Source organism: Saccopteryx bilineata, chromosome 1, assembly GCF_036850765.1.
Source record: "Saccopteryx bilineata isolate mSacBil1 chromosome 1, mSacBil1_pri_phased_curated, whole genome shotgun sequence".
Taxonomy (NCBI): domain Eukaryota; kingdom Metazoa; phylum Chordata; class Mammalia; order Chiroptera; family Emballonuridae; genus Saccopteryx; species Saccopteryx bilineata.
Genome location: NC_089490.1, coordinates 81,847,566 through 81,866,950, shown reverse-complemented (window position 1 = coordinate 81,866,950; position 19,385 = coordinate 81,847,566). Strand labels below are relative to the sequence as shown.

At 58.2% G+C, this 19,385-nt stretch overlaps 1 protein-coding gene across 4 annotated transcripts in view; it reads right to left on the bottom strand.

The window, feature by feature from the left end:
- Positions 1-19,385, bottom strand: part of CELSR1 (cadherin EGF LAG seven-pass G-type receptor 1) — a 138,318-nt gene that overhangs the window by 13,414 nt on the left and 105,519 nt on the right. For 3 of the 4 annotated variants that reach the window (XM_066255115.1, XM_066255134.1, XM_066255123.1), the window contains exons 11-24: positions 18,744-18,857; positions 17,650-17,824; positions 16,894-17,035; positions 14,698-14,818; positions 12,830-13,013; positions 12,411-12,512; positions 11,643-11,737; positions 10,980-11,189; positions 9,632-9,815; positions 8,446-8,598; positions 7,307-7,511; positions 5,912-6,079; positions 4,077-4,203; positions 1,966-2,166 (exon numbers count right to left, since the gene is read on the bottom strand). In XM_066255115.1, the coding sequence (XP_066111212.1) occupies positions 1,966-2,166; positions 4,077-4,203; positions 5,912-6,079; positions 7,307-7,511; positions 8,446-8,598; positions 9,632-9,815; positions 10,980-11,189; positions 11,643-11,737; positions 12,411-12,512; positions 12,830-13,013; positions 14,698-14,818; positions 16,894-17,035; positions 17,650-17,824; positions 18,744-18,857 (2,181 nt within the window). The remainder of the gene's footprint in view (positions 1-1,965; positions 2,167-4,076; positions 4,204-5,911; positions 6,080-7,306; positions 7,512-8,445; positions 8,599-9,631; positions 9,816-10,979; positions 11,190-11,642; positions 11,738-12,410; positions 12,513-12,829; positions 13,014-14,697; positions 14,819-16,893; positions 17,036-17,649; positions 17,825-18,743; positions 18,858-19,385) is intronic. The other variant, XM_066255128.1, reaches the window with a different exon arrangement.

Genomic DNA, 19,385 nt, shown 5'->3' with positions numbered 1-19,385 from the left:
AGGGCTGGCTGAGGGAAAGGAGGACTGGTGAGGAGGACGGGGCTTGCTGCCTTGAGCAATGTGGAAAGCAAACCCATAGAATCACTTTTCTTTTTTTAAGAGAAGTGTTAGAAACACAACATTTTAAAATTTAATGGGGCCATGCGTGAACAGGCTCCTGCACTAAGTGTACTACTTTTCCCAGAAACGGAACAAAGGCAGAATGCTAATGCGCAATAAATCATTTCAGCCCGCCAGTAAGCTGGGAGATGAAAAGCCTCGCCCAGAGATGGGATGAATTTACAGAAAACCCATAAAAACCAGGCGGGGTGCCAAGTCCCTGTGTGCGCACGGGGCATTAGTCCTCTCCTCCGTGCTCACCAATGCGCAGCTGGCCCGCTGAAGAGCCTTCGCCCCAGGAGCCCAGTCAGTGCTGGAGGTGGAGGGGGACTCTTCGCCTTCCACCCGTGGTGTCCAGTTACAAGGAGTGGCTGCTCCTGTTTGTCCCCTCTTTGAGTGGAGACCCCTTAAAGGCACACTTGAAGGTTTCTGGAGTGAGTCATGCAGCTTCCTCACCTGTCTGATGCACTGATAAGGCCTACACGGGGAAGGACCTGTCACCCAGCTTATGGGTCTGTCTTCTGTGCCAGGCCTGGGGCTACTGGTGCCACAGCCCTCTCAGGTTGTCTGCCTGCCAGATCCTGCCTCTCTCTACCTGCCAGGCAAGACTGCCCCCCTGCCCCCCCCCCGGGGGGGTGGGAGGAGGTCTGGCTGTCCCACAGGGTCCTGAAGGGTTCCTCTGCTTGTGGTCAACGAGGAGGATGGGTTCAAGTAGGCAAGTGTCCCTGACCAGTAAGGCAGAGTTCCATCTTTTTTTTTTTTAACTTTATTGTTTTTTTGTTTTTTGTTTTAGAGAGAGAGAGAGAGAGAGAGAAGGGAGAGGAGCAGGAAGCATCAACTCCCATATGTGCCTTGACCAGGCAAGCCCAGGGTTTTGAACCAGCGACCTCAGCGTTCCAGGTAAATGCTTTATCCACTGCGCCACCACAGGCCAGGCCAGAGTTCCACCTTAGTCTCATTCCACTTCTTCTCCGGCACCTGTCTGTTCCCACGTGGGGGTTGCCTCCTCAAGCCCACAGCCCTCAGGGTGAGTGTCCAGCCTCACTCAGACTCGCACTGGGTGTGAGTGTCCACCTCACTGAGTGGCATCCTCACCTACATGTCCCCTTTTGGAGACCTGAGGCGTCCCGACTCTGCCCCGCCCCCCGCCACTTTCATGCAACACCCACGAGCATACACAACACCCCCTGAGCTCCTGTGACACTCCAGGAGCCCACATGATGCTCCAGGAGGCTAGGTGACACGCCATGCACCAACACAACCCGGGATGGCTTGAGAGAGACGCCTCCTATTTAGCCAGACCACGGCAGCTCAGCACCCTCCTCTGGTCTCTCCCTCTCCCGGTCACTGTCTCCGGCGGCAGCCTCCCTCTCTTCCTCAGCCCCACCCACCGGCCAGCACCGCCTCTCCGGGCTCTGCGCCCATTCAAGGATCTCCTCCGCCTCCCTGGGGAGGCACACGGGCGTCCACAGGACATGTGGCCGTGACTCCTGAGAAAGTGCAAAGTGCAGAGAGTGGGGGGCGCTGCTGGACAGGGAAGCTCGTGGACAAGGTATGACGCGTATCTTCGGGCCTCTAAAGCTCAAGTCACAGCTTGCAGAGCTCTGGGCTTCAACGAGTGACTGTACTTTCCGATGAAGTCACTAGTGCCCAGTCAGGAGAGTAAGAGGTGATGTGAGTGGAAGCCTCGGAGGAAGACCCCACTCAGGCACAAAGCCACGAGCCCACCTGACAGGCCCCGGGTCCCCAACCTCCCAGAGCTGGCCCACGGCACCCACGGGACGAGGGCACTGCTCCCGTCCAGCTCTAGCCTCAAACAGCACATGGGGCCCAGGCAGGAGGACAGGGCAGGGGTGGGAGGCTCACCGGGTTTCCTGTCTGGGTAATCCCAATCACGAAGACCAGCTGGGAGAAGAAGAGCGCCCCGATGAGGTTCCTGTGGGTGCTGTGCAGGTTGGAGCGCAGAGTCCGCACCAGCGCCAGGAGGACAAAGGCCACCAGCAGGGCGGCCAGGGACAGGGACACGGCAGCGTAGGTGACAATCTTCAGGGGCAAGACCTCTCCATGCTGCAGGCAGTGTGGTGAGAGACGGGAGAACGTAAGGGCCGTGGCCCTGAGGAAGCTTTTGCATGAAAGACACATCAACACTACGATTATTATGGGCAGGAACCAGCATGACTGCAGCGTAAGGCTCAGGGTGGGAAACAGCAGGAAAACCAAACAGACAATGCGGGGAGGGGGGTGGATGGTAATGATGGTCACACAGCAATTCCTGAATGTACGTAAGACCCCTGACCGGTACCCACCGAAACGTGGCTGAGATGGTGACTTTTGTGTACATTTTGCAACCCTGCTGTTCAGGAAACGCTGAGCCCGGCCACTAAATCCTGACTTGGGCAAGACCTCCCAAATAGACTCGGTTTTCCCAAAAGACAGCTGCCAGAGGGACCGCCATTGTCTATTGTGCTTTGCAAAATGTCACACTTGTCCTGGACCCGGCGCCTTGTGGAGTTTTGGCATCTGGGGAACAAGAAGCTCCCATTCTCCGGTAACTTCTAGAAAGTGTTCTGAACTCAGAATTCCGAGCAAGGACGGCCCAGGGGACACCAGGTGGCCAGGACTGGTTGGGGTTGGGATGCCAAGTGCTAACGGATTTCTCCCCCTGTAGCGAACTCAGGTGTCCCCTGGAGGCCACCGTCCTCTCCCCCTGTAGTGAACTCAGGTGTCCCCTGGAGGCCACCGTCCTCTCCCCCTGTAGTGAACTCAGGTGTCCCCTGGAGGCCACCGTCCTCTCCCCCTGTAGTGAACTCAGGTGTCCCCTGGAGGCCACCGTCCTCTCCCCCTGTAGTGAACTCAGGTGTCCCCTGGAGGCCACTGTCCTCTCCCCCTGTAGTGAACTCAGGTGTCCCCTGGAGGCCACCGTCCGGGCCCCCCTCCCCGTGGCTGGGGGCCTATTCGGAGGCCTCTGGCTTTGAGGCACCCCAGGCACATGGGAGCCCAGATTCTTCCTCTGTTTTTATTTCTTCTGCCTGAATCTCAGCTTCCTTGGATCTGAGCTCATTCCTGGTGCGGCCTAGCATCCTGGCCAGTAGAGGACCTCTTGTGGAAAGAACTCACGAATAATGACCCCTCCAGGCCAGGACCTGGTGCTCATGCTCGAATGTGCCCACCAGGGGAAGGCCCACGGGCACTCTTTCTCCTTGTTGCCCAGACGCCCAGCAGCAGCAGCTCGGGGCTGACTCACCCTCCCAAGAATGTGATAGAAACTTGGGCAGCTGCACACCAGAGAGCCCCTGGGAGAGACAGAGGAGGGCCTGGCCTCCATGGACAAAACAGAGGCCTGAAAAGGAGGCCACCCCGAGGTCACCCAGGCCCCAGTTCCGGCTCCTAGACTCTAGTGTCGGGCACCCAGGCTGACCTCACCACTGCCCCGAGTGGCCCCGTGGCCCCATTCATTGCATTCCCAGGCTCAGAAAATGCCGGGGGTTAGACATTAGCTGCCGGCTGCTGGGTGGCTCCTGACCAGCCTCCTTTGTCCTATGGGGCCTTCTGGGGCCAGCGTGTGTGGCGCTGAAGGGAGACACTGCCTTTGTTCCCGCCAGCCGTCTCTTTTCTTCCCTAAAATTTAAAGCCGGGTAGAAGCAGCATCCTCTAACAGACTGCGGGGAAGCCCGCTTTGAAGTGAGGCGTATATTCCAGGAGTTTCTTTTCAGTCTGAGGCTTAGGGTCTGCCGCTGTGGCTTTTAATTTACAACCTGGTCTCTTTGAAAACCCTTTTAAGGGGGTTTTGTTATGGAAATGCTCCTAAAATCTGGCCAACTGGCCTAGTGTGGATTCAGTTTGGTCAAAGCACTTGGAAGCAAAGACTCAGCCTGTTTGAGGGGACAGGTTTGGGGCTAGGCTAAACACCCCAAGGGACCCATGCCCCCCTGCACACCAGCCAGGTGGGCAGGGCTGCCTGGGGGGTGCGCGCCCACCTCACGCCGGGAGACGTCCATGAGCACCGCGAAGCTAGTGGTGCGGCTGCACTGGCAGGCGACATGGGTTCGGTTTCTGGACAGCAGCTCGCAGCCTTTGGCTGACCAGCCTCCAGGGCCACTGGGGCTGCAGAGAAAAGGGGGGGGGGATGGGTCCCTGCACCACCGGGGTCTCCAACGGCCTCCTTCCCCTGCTGGAGCCCGCGTGGCCCCCTCATACACCCAACACAGTGCCACAGTCACCTGCTACGGGGACCACAGCCCCGCTGCCACTCGGGACCGTGTGAAACGCTCCCTCGCCTTTCCTGGCTGGAGAGGCCTCTAATGAGCATCTGTGAAGTTCATGTTCATGTGTCATCTCTCAGTAAAACTTAAATGGGGACATCTTGGGTCTATACCACACGCCCCTTTTGTCAGAAACATGAGTCAGTTGTTAAAACGGCCACTTTGTTCTTCACACTTTGTGTGAGTCTGGGCGACTTGAGAAATAATCTCACATTTGTTTTAGTCTTTCATCGTCCAAACGCGTCATGTTTTACGGCCACTGTCTAGAAGCAGGGTCCAATTATACTCCTGTTTTACTGATGGGGAGCCCCAAATGACAAGCTATAAAGGGTGTGTCTCAGCCTCAGAGGGAGCCCTGCCCTCCCAGACTCTGGGAAAATCCAGTCACGTCTCTGGCCCTCAGTTTACTCATCTGTAAAATGGGATGTGAAGGCGTGTGTCTGTGTTTGCCAAGAAGTTTAAGATGCAAGGATGACAGCTGTGGCCCGAAGCAGAGAAGATAATTAGAGCTGCGGCTAATTGCCTGGATCTGATGGAGCGACCCTGACAGAGACGTGCCTCACGCCGGCCAAGCAGACCTTCACACGTCTGTCACCACGAAAGTGGGCCCTGCGGTCTTGCTTTGATAAGCCAAGCAGACACTGCAGCTTGCTCGTTAACTAGGACTTGGGAACCACAGAAAAGGGGGCAAGACTGACTGACTTACAGTCTCTGCCAACCCAAGCCTGCTCCCTCCAGCATAAGCCCGAGCGGGCCAGGCATCTGCTCACTCGCCCAGGGCGCCGGTGCCCAGCACAGCCCCCGCCCACTCCCGTGGAACCACGATTTGAGGGGGAATCTCTGGTTGCACAGGATTGAACTCCCAGCTGCACAGAATTCTGTCCTGGCTCTAAGCATGGGGTGGGGGTGGACCCTGCTGAGGTGACACGGCCTCCCAGGGTAAAACCAGCCCCAGTGGCTGCCATGTTGGTATTGCAGGTGGGCCAGGTAAGGGCCGGTACCCTCGACTGAGACAGGGACTCCCCCGTCCACATCTGGGATCTCCCACTGTCAGCGGAAGGGCCTGGGCCCAGTCTCTGAGTGCTGCTTCCCACGTGTGTGTCCGGAACAAGCCCCACCTTCGTTTGCTGACAGACTGGGCGCTTGTCCGCTGCTGCGTTCTGGGAGTCCTGCAGGTGAGTGGCCTGTCTCTGTATTGGGCTGCGTGTGTGTACACACGTGTGTGTGTTTCTGGGTGTGTGTGTACACACGTGTGTGTGTTTCTGGGTGTGTGTGTACACACGTGTGTGTGTTTCTGGGTGTGTGTGTGTGTGTACATGTGTGTGTGTGTAACCGTGAGGGCAGGGAACTCTGACATCTCAGGACAATCCTGCGGTCCTACAAGGGGCTGGAAGAGGAGTAAGACAGCAAAACACCCCCCCACGGGACAGTCCCCTAGTGGAGTGTGAGGGACACAGGACACACTCCGGCCTCAGCAAAGCCCCTACATGGAGACGCAGAGCTCAGAGGCAGGGGAGGTGGCTGCCCCCGGCTCCCGGAGCCGCCCTTACGTGATGGAGTGGTTCCAGAACACGCAGACGGGCTTGGTGCGCTCCTCGGTCTCCAGCAGGGCAAACTCCACCAGGACGGGCCTCTCCGGGCGGCTGGGGAGCGAGGCGCCCTCGCTATACACCACCGCGCTCACCACTGGCGTGTTGATGACGGGTCTGTTAGGGAGCCTGTGGTTGAGAGGCGAGAGCACAGGACCAACGTGCTTAGAAAGCGCTCGTCTAACCCCGTGTGCAAACACACTGAGCACATGGACGGACGTCTCTCTGGGAGGGACATCGACACAGTGGGCAAGTCCGGAGCTACAGCCTCTGTGCTGAGAAGAGCCTGGGCTGCGGCCGCCATGTGCTCGGTGCATGTTTGGTCACCGGTGGGGTGTGTTCAGGGAGCGGTCACCTCTGCGTCATAGGTGGACTTTGGAAGTTTAAAAAAGAAGAAAACTTGCCCTGGCCGGTTGGCTCAGTGGTAGAGCATCGGCCTGGCATGTAGAAGTCCTGGGTTCAATTTCCCGGCCAGGGCACACAGGAGAGGCGCCCATCTGCTTCTCCACCCTTTCCCCTCTCCTTTCTCTCTGTCTCTCTCTTCCCCTCCCGCAGCCAAGGCTCCACTGGAGCAAAGATGGCCCGGGCGCTGGGGATGGCTCCTTGGCCTCTGCCTCAGGCATTAGAATGGCTCTGGTTGCAGTGGAGCAACGCCCCAGATGGGCAGAGCATCGCCCCCTAGTTGGCTTGCTGGGTCGATCCCAGTCAGGCGCATGCAGAAGTCTGTCTCTCTGCCTTCCTGCTTCTCACTGCAAAAAAATATAAAAAAAAGAAAAAAAAAGAAGAAAACTTTTGTCCATAAATGTGTGGCAGTCTCATAACATAACACAGCAGAAACAGCAGGGAAGACTCAACCATCGAAGAAAGGAAGCCAGTGGGATGGTTACGGCTCCTGGCAGGGTCGCACCCGGTACTAAGGAGACTGTGAAGACCTAGGGAAGAATCACCTGGGAAAGAGGGAAGCGTCCCCGTGCGCCCGCCCCTGATCACAGCCACGGAGCCCCTTTGGGCAGCACCGGTTTTCCCAGCCAGTGTTTACCAAGCAGCCCTTAGGACTGTGGTCACCAAGAGCCCGAGACAGACAGGTGTTAGGAACGAACCCTGAGTGGCGCTGACACTGCCAGCCTGTGTGTCAGTGGTGTCCATCGAGGCACAAGGCGCGTGCTAGGGAGGGGTGTTCCTGGCAGACACACCAGGGTCAGGGCCTGTCTGGCAGACCCAGGACCTCTGTCCAAGGGAGACCACAGGGCGGGGGTGTCCCTATACAAATGTTTGGGTAGGTGAGGTTTTGATTTATGAAGAGCCTCGGAACCTTCTAGGAACGAGCTCTCCTTGTGCCCCCGGGGCCGGCCTTACCGGAGGCTGCGGCGGTCAGGGTCATAGTTCTCAGGCAAGAGCTGCCCCAGGGTCCGGTAGATGATCACCAGGGCTACGGCAAACTGGTCGGGCTCATTGGGGTGCCTCTTCCGCCTCCTGAATGGGGTGTCCCTCTCAGCTCTGGGCCCCGGGCGTGGAGTCTGTGGGGCGGCCTTCCGACCAACTGTCCTGACCGCGGGGCCCTCTGCAACGTGAGCAAGAGTGTGAGTGCGGGGCTGGACAGCTGTGAGACACGTGCTCCAGCAGGGACACCTTGAGGACATTGTGCTAAGTGAAGCAAGCTGGTCAAATATGCTGATCTCACTGTTACATGCAGACCAGAAGACAAAGGGAAACAGTGGTCACTAGAGGCTGGAGGGAGGGGGCGGGGGAGTTAGTGCCTCCTCCTCCAGGAGGGCTGCCATCTCCCTGGAAACACTGCACAAGAGGCCAGGTGGCACTGAACGGCGTTCTGGGCATGGTGGCTTCTTGGGACATCTCAAGACCCTGGAGCACACCTGGGAGCAGAGAACAAGCCTGTCCCTTCCAGGTGTTTGCTCCTGGCCCCACGTGCATTGCTGGGTCTAGAGCCTCAGTTTCCCCCATGATCTGAGTGGCTCATTGTATCTCCAACTAACCAGCTGGCCACTCAGATCTCACCCAGCAGAGCAGGCAGCACTCCCCTCCGCTGTCTGGGCTGAGGGTGGGGCAGGGCGTGGGGGGCAGGGCGAGGCCTGGGCTGGGCAGAGTCCAACTAGGGGACAGTCAGGGAAGAGGAGGGATTGGGGCCACAGTGGGGAAGTCAGTGTCTGAGGGTGGAAGACACTGGCTTGGTGATGCCTGAGGGGGTGGGTTAAAGGCAGGCAGAGGTCGGCCCTTGGAGCCAAGCACTGTTGCCGGCAGGGGTGTGGGGGAGCAGGTCCTCTGAGAGGGACACTTAAGTGGCTGTGGGAGAGGACCCTTCATCGCCACTGGAGTCTGACACCAGCCAATGCCACCAGCCAGCCCCCTATTTCAGAGAGGCCCATCATGGGCACCACGGGGCGTGCTCTGCAGTGAGAACCATTTCTCCTTCTCCCTCAGGCTCCCCTCTGCCCCTCAGGCGGCGAGGGTCCCAAGGGCAGCCCTGGGCTTCTAACCGGTCTCACGTCTTCTTTCCAGCGGCTTGAAGAAGTCGGCCGAGAAGAAGACGGAGGACGCCAACTCTCTTGGGAAGTCATCGCGAATGTCCTCGAACCGCGGCACCCAGGCGCCCGTGAAGTTAAACTTGTCAAAGATGTCCACGGCAAGGACTGTGGGGACAGTGGTTTCCATCACATATGGTTTGCAGCCCCTCCGCTGGGAGCCAAAGGGAGCTGCGGTCCTTGAGCTACAATCTCTAGACCAGATCCTCCTCTGTCTTCCTGGTTCCTCAGCCTCACTGAGGACTCCTGTGGGAGGGGAAAACTCGGGGCAAGTTCAATCATTGAACAGGCACCCCAGAACCATCAGGCGGGACTCAGGGGGCAGCTCTGGAGGCAAGCCCGGGACAATGATGGGGTGACTTTTGAGCAGTGCACCCTAGCCTTCCCCTTGTAGGGACACCGCTTACAGGTTACAGACCCGTCCAGTCACATAATTAGGCAAATGAAGGGGCCACCCCAGGGAAGGGACAATCCCAGGTTTTGCCCAAGTGTCCCCCACGTGGTGCTTAATAAACACTTGCAGGAGAAAATGAGACGTTCCTCCCCCCCAGGATGGCCCCTCAGGGGCTCTGCCAGCACTATTCGAGCTGGGTGGGGGCACTTCTACCTCTGGGGCTTTCTTCCCATGAAGGAGCCCAACTGGCTGACCCCCAGCCTCAGAACAGTGTGTCCTGGGCGCTGGGGGAACTTGGTTCATGAGGCGTTTGCTGTGTTGATGACTGTCCCTGCCCGCTGCCCCGGTGCTGGGCTGCCCTGTCCCTCGTCCCTCCCTGGGCCTGGGCCTCTCTTAGTGTAGAGGGCTGGACCCAAGGCCAGATCCCCAGGCCCACTCCCTAGACAGTCTCATACCCCAGCCCCAGTAGGCCCATGGGCTACCAAGATCATGACAGCAGCCCTAGCCTCCTCTGCCCGTGCCCGTCTCTGATTTCCTGGGCCCGGGGTGCCATGTGTGTCTCTATGGGTCACCTAGGAACAGGTTGGACAGAGAGGGTCCCGTCTCCCCATTTTACAGACAAGGAGACAGGCCAGAGCTGTTGACCCTTCCCTAAGAGATGGCCGGGCTGGGTCCGTCCGCCACATATGGGCCTGGGGCTGTGCCCGAGGAGCGCGCCCACCCCCCATGCTGGCTTGCGGTCCTTACTCATGTTGGCGGTGACGATGACGAAGGGCCTCAGGTAGGTCCTGCGCAGGTTGCGGGCCACGTTGCTGAAGTAGTCCTCGAAGCGTCTCAGCAGCTGGGCCACCCCCCCCTCGCTGCGCTGGATGTGTTCCCACGCCGCCTGGGTGTCCGGGGCCAGGAGGGCGCTGCCCGCGTGGACGAGGTCCTGGTCAGACACAGACAGATGGCGCTCAGCTCGTGGGTGTGGTGGCCTGGGGAGGCCTGGCTAGCACAGCGGGGGTCGGCAGGTTCCGGAAGGCCAGGCTGGGCCGAGCCCTTGTGGAGGACAGGGGCAGGTGTTTTAATCTCAAGGGCAGGAGGCAGTGTCAGGGAGAAGCTCTGCTGGGGGTTTCCCGTGTGCACCCTGAGGCACAAAGGGGAGGTGCCCTGGCGATGTCAGAGTCCCACTCCCACCAAGAAAACCAGGTACTGGGAACCTCCTCCCTCATCTCTGAGAGCACAGAGAGGCCACTGAGGACACACTGTGGGTGACTCTGTGGGTGACACTCCTGCCCCCGAACACCTCATGATCTACGTGAATGGGAATAGGGCAGCATGGGGGAGATATCTGGTTGTCCCTGGGGCCTCGGGGTCCCCACCCAAGACAGAAACCAGGAGGGGAAACTTCTGTTTGCAAAGAAATCAAAGGTGAGAACAAAATCTATCAGCCCCAACTCTCAGATCTGGATTGAAATGTGAGGGGACCCTCCCTGCCTTGGCCCCAGGGTCTCTGGATGGGCAGGGGGATTCCAAGGGCCCTAGTGGACAGGGAAGCCTAGCGAGGAGAGAACGGAAAGCGAGGTGGCACTGTGCCCCTCTGAGAGCAGCTTACAAATGTCAGGAAGAATAGGTTGTTCTAAACTGATGTTTCTTAGGGACCAAGGACTTAACCAAACGGCAAGCAGAAGGGTCTGTGTCAGAGAAGCCATGGCCTCTTGGGGTGTGTAGGTGGGAGCAGAGACTCCAGAACCCCACCCTTTACGAGCTGGGTGTCCTTGGGGCTGTGTGACTCAGTTTTCTTACTTGTACAATGGCGTGATGACTGTACCACATTGCAGGATGTGTGTGCACAATAAGTGAGCTAACTCGTGTAAACCACATAGAACACCCAGCTTGCACTAAATGATCAGCAGCTAGCAGCTATCACTGTTATCGCCACCAGGATTGTGACCTGCCTGTGCCCTTCCCAGAATGCTCCTAACATTCATCATCAGCTTTGCGGGTCATGGGTATGACGGTCCTTCCTCTGAACCCCTGCAGAACGCCCGAGCTCACAGCTCATCCTAGATGTGCAGGGATCCCAAGTGGCCATCTGCCCACGCCTTCCTACCTCATGGAAGTCAGTGTCACGCGTGGCCGCCAGCTCAAAGCCCTGCTGGCCGCTCTCATGCTGCAGGATGTGGCCCAGCAGCTGGTAGGCCGTGCGCACATCGCGGCCGAAGAGTGGAGTCGTGTGCTGCGTGGCGTTCCGCAGCGCCTTGGCCAGCCGCAGGGATCCGGCCGCGTCCATCCGTGTCTCGTTCCGGCTCAGCTGCTCATTCTACAAGGAGGGAGCAAATGCGGTGTCTGCAGACCTACTGTGTGCATGCTGCCTGGGGTCCTTCTTGCTCAAAGAGCCACCACGCTCTGGAGGGAACTGCCTTGTGAAGAAATAACTTTCTCAAGAAATAACTTGAGAAATCTGAAAAAAATCCCCAAACGAGCTCCGGTCGATAACTGTGGGGCAAAAAACACGAGGGTCTGCCAGGCCGAAAAGCAGCTGGGAAAACACAGCAAGTGGAAGAAGCCAGAGCATATGAGGCACTGTGAGAAGGGAGAGAGGGGAGGGCAGGGGACGTGACCCTGAGGGTTCGGAGTTTGCAGAGCCAGATGCAGAGCTGGGTCCTGACGAGGAAGAGAGCATCGTGAGCCACGTGCAGTGTCTAACGGCAGGGTCCTGGCTGCCTGGACGCATACCCCCTCCCGGTGGCCCCATCCACACGCCCGTCCCTACCATGGCTCTGAGCTGCACGAAGGAGGCCGTGGTACAGTTGAAGAGCTCCGGGGGCCGCCAGCCCTTCTCCACGCTGCAGTGCCGAACTGCGTTTCCTGGGGAACAGGGGCTGGACTCGTGAACCTGGCATTCTAATTGCTAACTAGCACGTGTCTGTCCGGCTGCACTCAAGCTCTGTGTGTTCAGTTGAGGTGTGAACCCCAAGGTTCACATCTCTTGGTGGCCCAAGGCCGGGCAGGTGCCACAGCCGCGAAGTCAGCATGAGCAGTCTTGTCTCATGCCTGCGGCCATCACTAAAGCTGCCTGCTGTCTTCAAGCAGGCCTGGCCGGTGGCCGCAACCCAGCCATGATGAGCAAACACTTGGGCAAGTCCGTGAATAATGAAACCAACTCAACCATTTGACGAGTACCAACAAAATCCACGCGCAGCCCACACCTGCCACGGGTTGTGTGCTATCCCGACACCCCTCAAGGGAGGACTCAGCTCCCGTCCCATTTTGTAAAGAGAACCCACGCTGAGCAGGAAGCAGCTCACCGCCCCCCCCCCCCCCACCGGCCACTCGGCTATGTCTGCTGACATTATGTTCCTCCCAGGTTTTGCCACTTATCGTTAAGGAAAAAGTTTCTCATTTCCCCCCAACACTTTGGCTGAACGGGGTTTTCAACACGGAATGTCTGTGAGATCCACTGCCTCGGCCGTCTCTCCTGCAAACCACATGCCTCTCTGATTTCCTGCCAGGAGTGGACACCACGGGCCCCCGCACTTACCCACGGATCCCTTGGGGCACGGCACTGCGGCCGGCTGCCCGAACTTGGTCTGTGGCCACCAGATGCCGGCTTCAAACGCCCTGGGACACCCACTGTAGATCACTGGGGGGCAGAGGAAAGAAAGACCTCAGCCTGGCTCGGCCATGCCCCACGTGTGCAGGGCTCTCTGCAGGCCCCTCCCTGGAGGCCCGGCCCCCACCAAAGACGGACCGCTCGTATTTCCCCCAGCAGTTAGAACAGGTGGGCATGACCCTGGCTCTGATGATGGGCCAGGTTCATAGAGGTCACGTGGACACAGACCCTAAGGCTGCCGAGTGTCTCCCAAACCCCAGGAGTGTGTGGTACACACACAGACACGCACACGCCCAGCAACCTGTCCCTGTGATATGGCCTGACGCAGGTCAAGGGGCAATTCAGACCTTCACAGCCGAGTGTGGTGACCTCGGCAAAAGGGTTGTCGCAGCGGTTGCACTGGCGGCCGATGACGCCAGGCTTGCAGGCACACTGCCCCGTGTCCATGTCACAGGCGCGGCTGTGGGAGCCGTGAGGGAAGCAGTCACACGGCAGGCAGGCGTCCTGGTCCAGGGGCTGGTAGTGGTTCTCCTGCAGATGCCAGAAGCAGCGCGTATGACCCCAGAGGAGAGGCCAGCGGGACGTCTAGGGGGAACCCTGAGCCAGGACAACGTTCCTGCTGGCCTCTGGGCCTCTCTCTGCCACCCTCTGCCCACGATCCCCAGGCCACACTGGATGGGGCAGGTGTGTTCTCCAGGAAAGTGATCGCTTGATTCTTAGCAACACTTACATGGCCACCTGTATACTGTTCTAGAATGGGCCAAAGATTCACATGGAGATTCGGGTATGAGAACAGCTCTTGTAGCGTTTTGTTGTTTGGTTTTTTTTTTTTAATTTTGAGAGGTTAGAAGCCACCTGAATGTCTATCACTGGGCAGGTCAGGGAGAAGGTCAAGAGCCCGGGCTTCAGATTCGGAAAGTTCTGGGTTTACGTGCAGATCAGCCGTTCACTGCCACACTGCCCTTGCCAGGGCACTCGAGCCCCTCCACTGAAAACTGGGACGGGCGAGACCTGGGCAGACCTGTGGCCGGTGCCCCGGCTTCCGTGTCGGCCAGGGACACCGCACTGTGCACAGGGGTCCCGACGACGTGTGTATCAGTGCCCAGGAGGAGGCACTGACACGTTAGATGTCACCCTGGGAGGGCACATGGGCATCAATGTCACTTTTTAAATTCCTTTCTGCATTCTCTGTAAGTTTTCATGAGGAGAAATAATTCTAGGCATGTTTTCCCCGAGTACCTTCCCTACTGTCCCCCCGCCCTGCGGCCCACTGAGGCCACAGCCACCGGCTCGTTCTGCGTGGCTTTCCCGGTCCCGATCCCCTACGACTGTGATTTTTTTCATTCAAGCATTTCAGGACACAAGTCACATTTCGGAAGCACCGAGAAGCACAAGGGACATTACTGATGTTAAGTAGAGCCCTGGGGAGCATTAGAGCACACCTCGTGGCGGCAGTTTCCTGTCCTGGGGGTGGCAAGCCCATCCGCGTGACAGTGCATGTCCCTCCCCAAGCAGCTACTGTCACCAGTAGCCCTTTCCTTTGGGTTCAGCTCCCAGCAGCTCAATAGCAGTTGTTGACAGGACGTTGAAGGTGTGTGACATGTCCCAGGAGCTGAGGGGGTGGGGCTTCACATGCTCTGGGCTGAGAACACAGCAGCTCGCTCAGAGACACAAGGTGGAGAGCGGTGCGCCATGCACATGAATCCAGACACCCGAGGCGGGGTGTGCTCAACGCCTTCCATATTTAAATTTTTGGCTGTCACTGAATGCTGGTTTGATGTAAGACCAGGACAATGACCAACTAGGAGAACCATGGTTGGTGCCAAAAGATGAGCCAACCTCACAGAGTCTGCTCAGTTTCCCGTTACCAATGGGGTATGGGGCTGAGGACTATAGTTCCCATGGTCCAAACCAGCTTACAGGTAAAACCAGCCCTGGTGTACTCAGTACCTTGCGGGGGGGGGGGGGGGGGGGCTGCGAAAAACCTAAACCCACATCAGTACATGTGTGTGTGTGCACTGTGATTCCCCTGGGCTCAGGATGTGTGTGTGAATGTGTCCAGGTGGATATGTGTATAGGTGTGTGTGTGTCTATGCATATGTAGGTGTGAGCGCGTGTGCACACGCACAACCACCCAGGGACACCTCCCCAGGCTCAGCACCCCAGGTGCTGGCGGGGGACACATCCCAGTGGCTACCTGCGGGCCAGGCCCCACCTTGCATTGGCACTGCCCGTTGGTCTTGTTGCAGTCAGGATCAAAGCCCTTGCTGACAGCGCAGTGGCAAGGTCCACATACGGGGTTCCCCCACCAGCCTTTGGGGCACGGAAGGTCAATTCTGTCGGAAAAATAAGAGGCACATGGAAGGTATACATAACAGTCCTCCTCGGAACCAGAGGAAGCCTGCTGGAGGCCGGTTCTGGGCACCTGCCTCCCCCTCGAGGGCCTCCGTGTCCTACTTGCCCCCACACCTCAGACTCTTAGAATTTCGTGTTCTACTCCAAGCCTTGAGGAGCCCCACGTCTGGAAGGGTTCTACCTATAGACGTGTTATTATTAAATAATCCATTTATTTTTTTCTTCTACCTGGAAGACACAGATAAGTACCCATCCCAGGCTTCCTTTAGCAGGACGTCACCAGCACCCACAGCATGACGCCTGGCTCATGGGAGCTCAGTGACCACTGGCTCCACTGCTGGGCTGGCCTTCCTGACCCCAGCCCCACACAGAGCACAGTGCACCTAGCTGCTCTGGGCCAGCTGCTCCCAGGACCCAGGGCATCGGCCAGCTCAAGGGTGCTACACAAGGGCTCTGCAGCACCGTGGTTACCCAGGTCCCCAGGGACAAACACTGGCCATGGCCCCACGGGTGCTCAGAGCAGCCTTTCCATGGTGTGACATGTGCCTCAGTTAGCTCCACGTAGACTCCGGCCAGACCCGGTGGGTGGGCTCAGTCGTCAGACCCAACCTGCTCTACCTCGTAAGCCGGCGCTGGCAGACTATGAGATGAGTGATGTCAAAGGTGATAAGGCCAGGCCCACCCCTCCTGGGCACTGGCTGCTGGCTGTCACTATCACCCTATCTCTGCTCCTGATCTGATGGCTCACCTGAGCATCCCCTGCACACCTGCCCGTGTGCCACAACCCTCCCCCCAACTAAATATCCTTTAGGCTCCTCAAAATGAGTCACCACTCTGCGCCTCCTACCCTGGCTCGTGGCATTCCATCCGCCCACCTGTCAGCCTCACACTCACAGTCACCTGATGAGAAATTATTACGTGTCACCCGAGCACACAGCAGGGCCACACAAACAACCAGGGCAGAGCTCCTGGGCCAAGAGCTCCCAGCTGGTGCTTGAGGCCCTGCATTTACTGTGTGGGGCCCCAGAACCTTGGTGGATCCCTTTTCCTCACCGCAGCACCAGCCTCGGGGATGCTGCACAGCCTCCATGCTGGTCCCCGGCCTCCGCTCCCACCTATTCCAACCTTGCTCTAAAGGGAACCAGGGCCTCTGAGATCCAGACCCAATTCTGCTATTTCCCTGCTGGCCCCATGGACCCCACCCCCCACAGAGCCAAGCTCGTTCCCACTTGCACGGCAGGCCCCTCTCAGGCCTGTCTGCACCCACAGCGCAGGACAGGACACACCTAGGACAGCACAGCCCCAGGCCTGGCTCACCGAGCTCTTCAGGCGGTCTCAGCCCATTGCTGCTCTCTGGCTCTGCCCTGCTGGTCTGTCCCTGAAACGCCCTCTCCTTGGGCCTCCCATTCCTCCATCCTTCAGGTGCGGGGCGTGTTCTCCTGAGATCACGAGCCCGAGGGTATGGCTGCCTCTTACTTAAGGGCAAGGTTACAGCATACACTATGGTCTCCAAATAACCAAGAACAGACCAAGAAGATCCGCCTGGTGGAGCAGGCAGGTGCCTACACGGCTCCTGCTCCCGAATGGCCAACACTGCCCGAGGACCACTGGGCGAGACCGCATCGCCTCTGAAGGGGCCAAAGTCCTAATTTGTGAAGAACCAAGCACCCTGCTGGGAGAATGTGATTTCTCTGCGATGGGCACACACCTGGACTCTGGGCTCCCTGACCGACGACCCAGGACTTAGGTACATGTCAGATACAAGAACAAAGTGTTTCGGCTGATGACACGCATCACTGCCTGCTTTGAGCACAGCAGGCTCCAAGTGAGTGAGTGGCTTGCATGTTTCTGGAGGGGAAACATGCTCAAATGGAGTTAGTCTGGAATGCCTAATAGGACCCTCGTTTACTTCATGCCAAACGTGAAAGATAATAATAGGTCCTTAACCCAGAACTATACGTACTTCGGGTTAAGTAACAAAGAGAACGAGTCAACTACCTCAGGTGCAGCACCTGGGTGGGCCCGGAGCGGCGGTGCCGGGAGCTGCCTCTCTTACCTGTTCTCGCAGTACGGCCCGTAGTGGCTGGACCCGCACTCACACACGTAGCCCCTTGAGGCGCCGGGGCTGTGCACGCAGGCCGCCATGTGCTCGCAGGGATTCAGGTGACACACATCGACACACTTTCTTCCAAAGTACCCTGTGGGGACAGGCCCGCGTCACCCCGACCCAGAGTCGGCCGCTGGCCCTGCAGGACCCCGTTCCAGAGCCAGATCTGCTGCGTTGAGACATCTCAGCCATCTGTCCCCCCTGCCCACTCCCCCTAGACTCCTCCACTTTCCAGGCTACTGGGCAGTCACGGGAAACGCAAACATTCGGTGAGTCAGATTAGGAAAGACAGACAAGAGGGCTTCCCTGGTGCCCCGGGAGGGGGAGCAGGGGAACCACGGGGCAGAGGCTCAGGACGCACGGTGGGCGGGTGTCAGCTGAGCACGACTACAGCACCTCAAGATTCAAAGGCAAACACTGAATGTACACTTTTAAAAAGTAGGTACTTTCTCTAATTCTTTCCCTGAGGATGAAGCCTGGAGGGTCCCCTCTGCCCCGGGTGAAGATGAGACCCGGAATGCATTCAAGAAGAGAAGGCCCACTCCTTGGTTACAAACCAAGGTACAGGGCTCCCCAGATGCATGGAGACTTGACTGGGAAGCCTATGTCCCAACTCGGCTCTCTCAGATACATTTTAAACACCAAAGGCATCACCCTCGGCTGACAAGCATCAGGGAAGAGGGGGTGGGGCAGCGAGGTGCTCACCTTTGTCACAGACACAGGCGTAGCCGTCCCAGGCGTTACGGCAGTGGCTGTGCTGAGGGCAGGGGCTAGAGGCGCACGGGTCCCCCATGTCACAGCCGTCCTTCACCCTGACCTTGAGGGCGTCGTTCATGTTCAGCATGGCGATGTTAGTGGATGTCTCCCCCATTCTCACTCCCTATATTAAGAAAGTTGGACTCGGTCCCAGGGCCTTGGGTCTGGAGGGATCCTGAAAGGTCACCAGGGGTTAAGGAACCCCAATTCTGCCTGGTCTTGTTTCTAAAGTGACACCTCATTTATCTACAGCATCGGGACTGGTGGGGCGATGGCAGAACAAGGTCCCTCGGCCTCTACCATCTGTATTCCAGGTGGGAGTCAGGACCCTGAGGATGAAGACAGAAGGCTCCCACATTCCAGCAAGCCATGGAAGTGTTACGAGGGAAAATACATAAAGGTCACAGAAGGAATGACTGTGGATGACACTGGCCACGGCGGCTCATGGGAGAGGGGTGGCTGTAGGAGGACATGCCAGCCAGAGGGGCCACCATGCAAGGCACCAGAGTGGGGCCACACCTGGCAAGTTACAGGGCAGCCAAGTCACAGTGGCCAGAGCATGGCAGAAAACTGGGGCAGGGGCTCAGAGACCACGCCGGGGCGTGGGGCAGCGAAGTGAAGGAACCTAAGTTTATTTCCTTGAAGTGGGAGCTCAGGGGGCCAGGAGCAGGAGCTGGGAGCCTAGACACTCTATAACAGCTGCCAGAACACCTGGACCAGGGGACAGGTATGGGGCCCATGCAGGTGAGCCTGGGGGAGTGGACAGGTGGGGCCGGTGGAGGCAGCGAGGGGCAGACTCTGGACATGCCACAGTGGCAGAGCTGTGGGCAACTGACCACAGCATGGTGGCGGGGGCTGTGGGGGGAGGACGTGAGGGAATGTGGAGAGGACGGGTCTAAGCTGGAAGCCGGATTTGTTAAGGCTGGGTTGGCTCTGAGACAAATTACTGATTTATTGAAAACTAGCAGGCTGACCACTGGCAGCAGCAAAGGTGCCTGCAGCCCCTGAGCCGGTGCGAGGGGTGGCCACGCGCTCCGCCGTACCTGCATGCAGCCCCGGAAGCCCCGGCGCACCGAGACTTTGTCTTCAGACACGCCCCCCACCACAATGCTTCTCATCTTCAACCCCGGAAGCTGGTTCCCGATCTGCACCGTGTCCTGTGAAAGAGAGGGGGCTACATCCACCATTCCGGAGACGTCTGCTGGCTGAAAAGAATTTTCTCAAAGGTTCAAACACTCTGGCAAAGTCCCCACTGCCTGGGGACACTTGGGCCTTTAAACAGAGGTCCAGGCTTACTTAGCCTTCTTGGTAGAAAACATGGCCGTCTGTATGTGACGGTCAAGCACGGGAACCGGTTCAGAGGACACATGTCCATGTCCCAGCCCAGCCAGGATGGTCAGCTGGGGGGACATGGACAACCCCCCACCTCCATCACTAGCCACTGTGTCAGAAAGAGCTTGGTGAACTAGGAAGACGGCAGCAAGTGGAAAATACGTCCACTGCTGGGGGAATCTAAGGAAGTCTCATCAGACCCTCAGCCCAGGAAGGCATGCCCGCAGAGCAGGACAGCTGTTTGTTCTCAGAACCAGGTGTCAAGACGAGCCTGGACTCCAAGAGCGCTTAACAATCGCCCTCAAGTGTGTGGGTGTCCCGTGAAACATGCTTCTCCTTATCGGCTACAAACC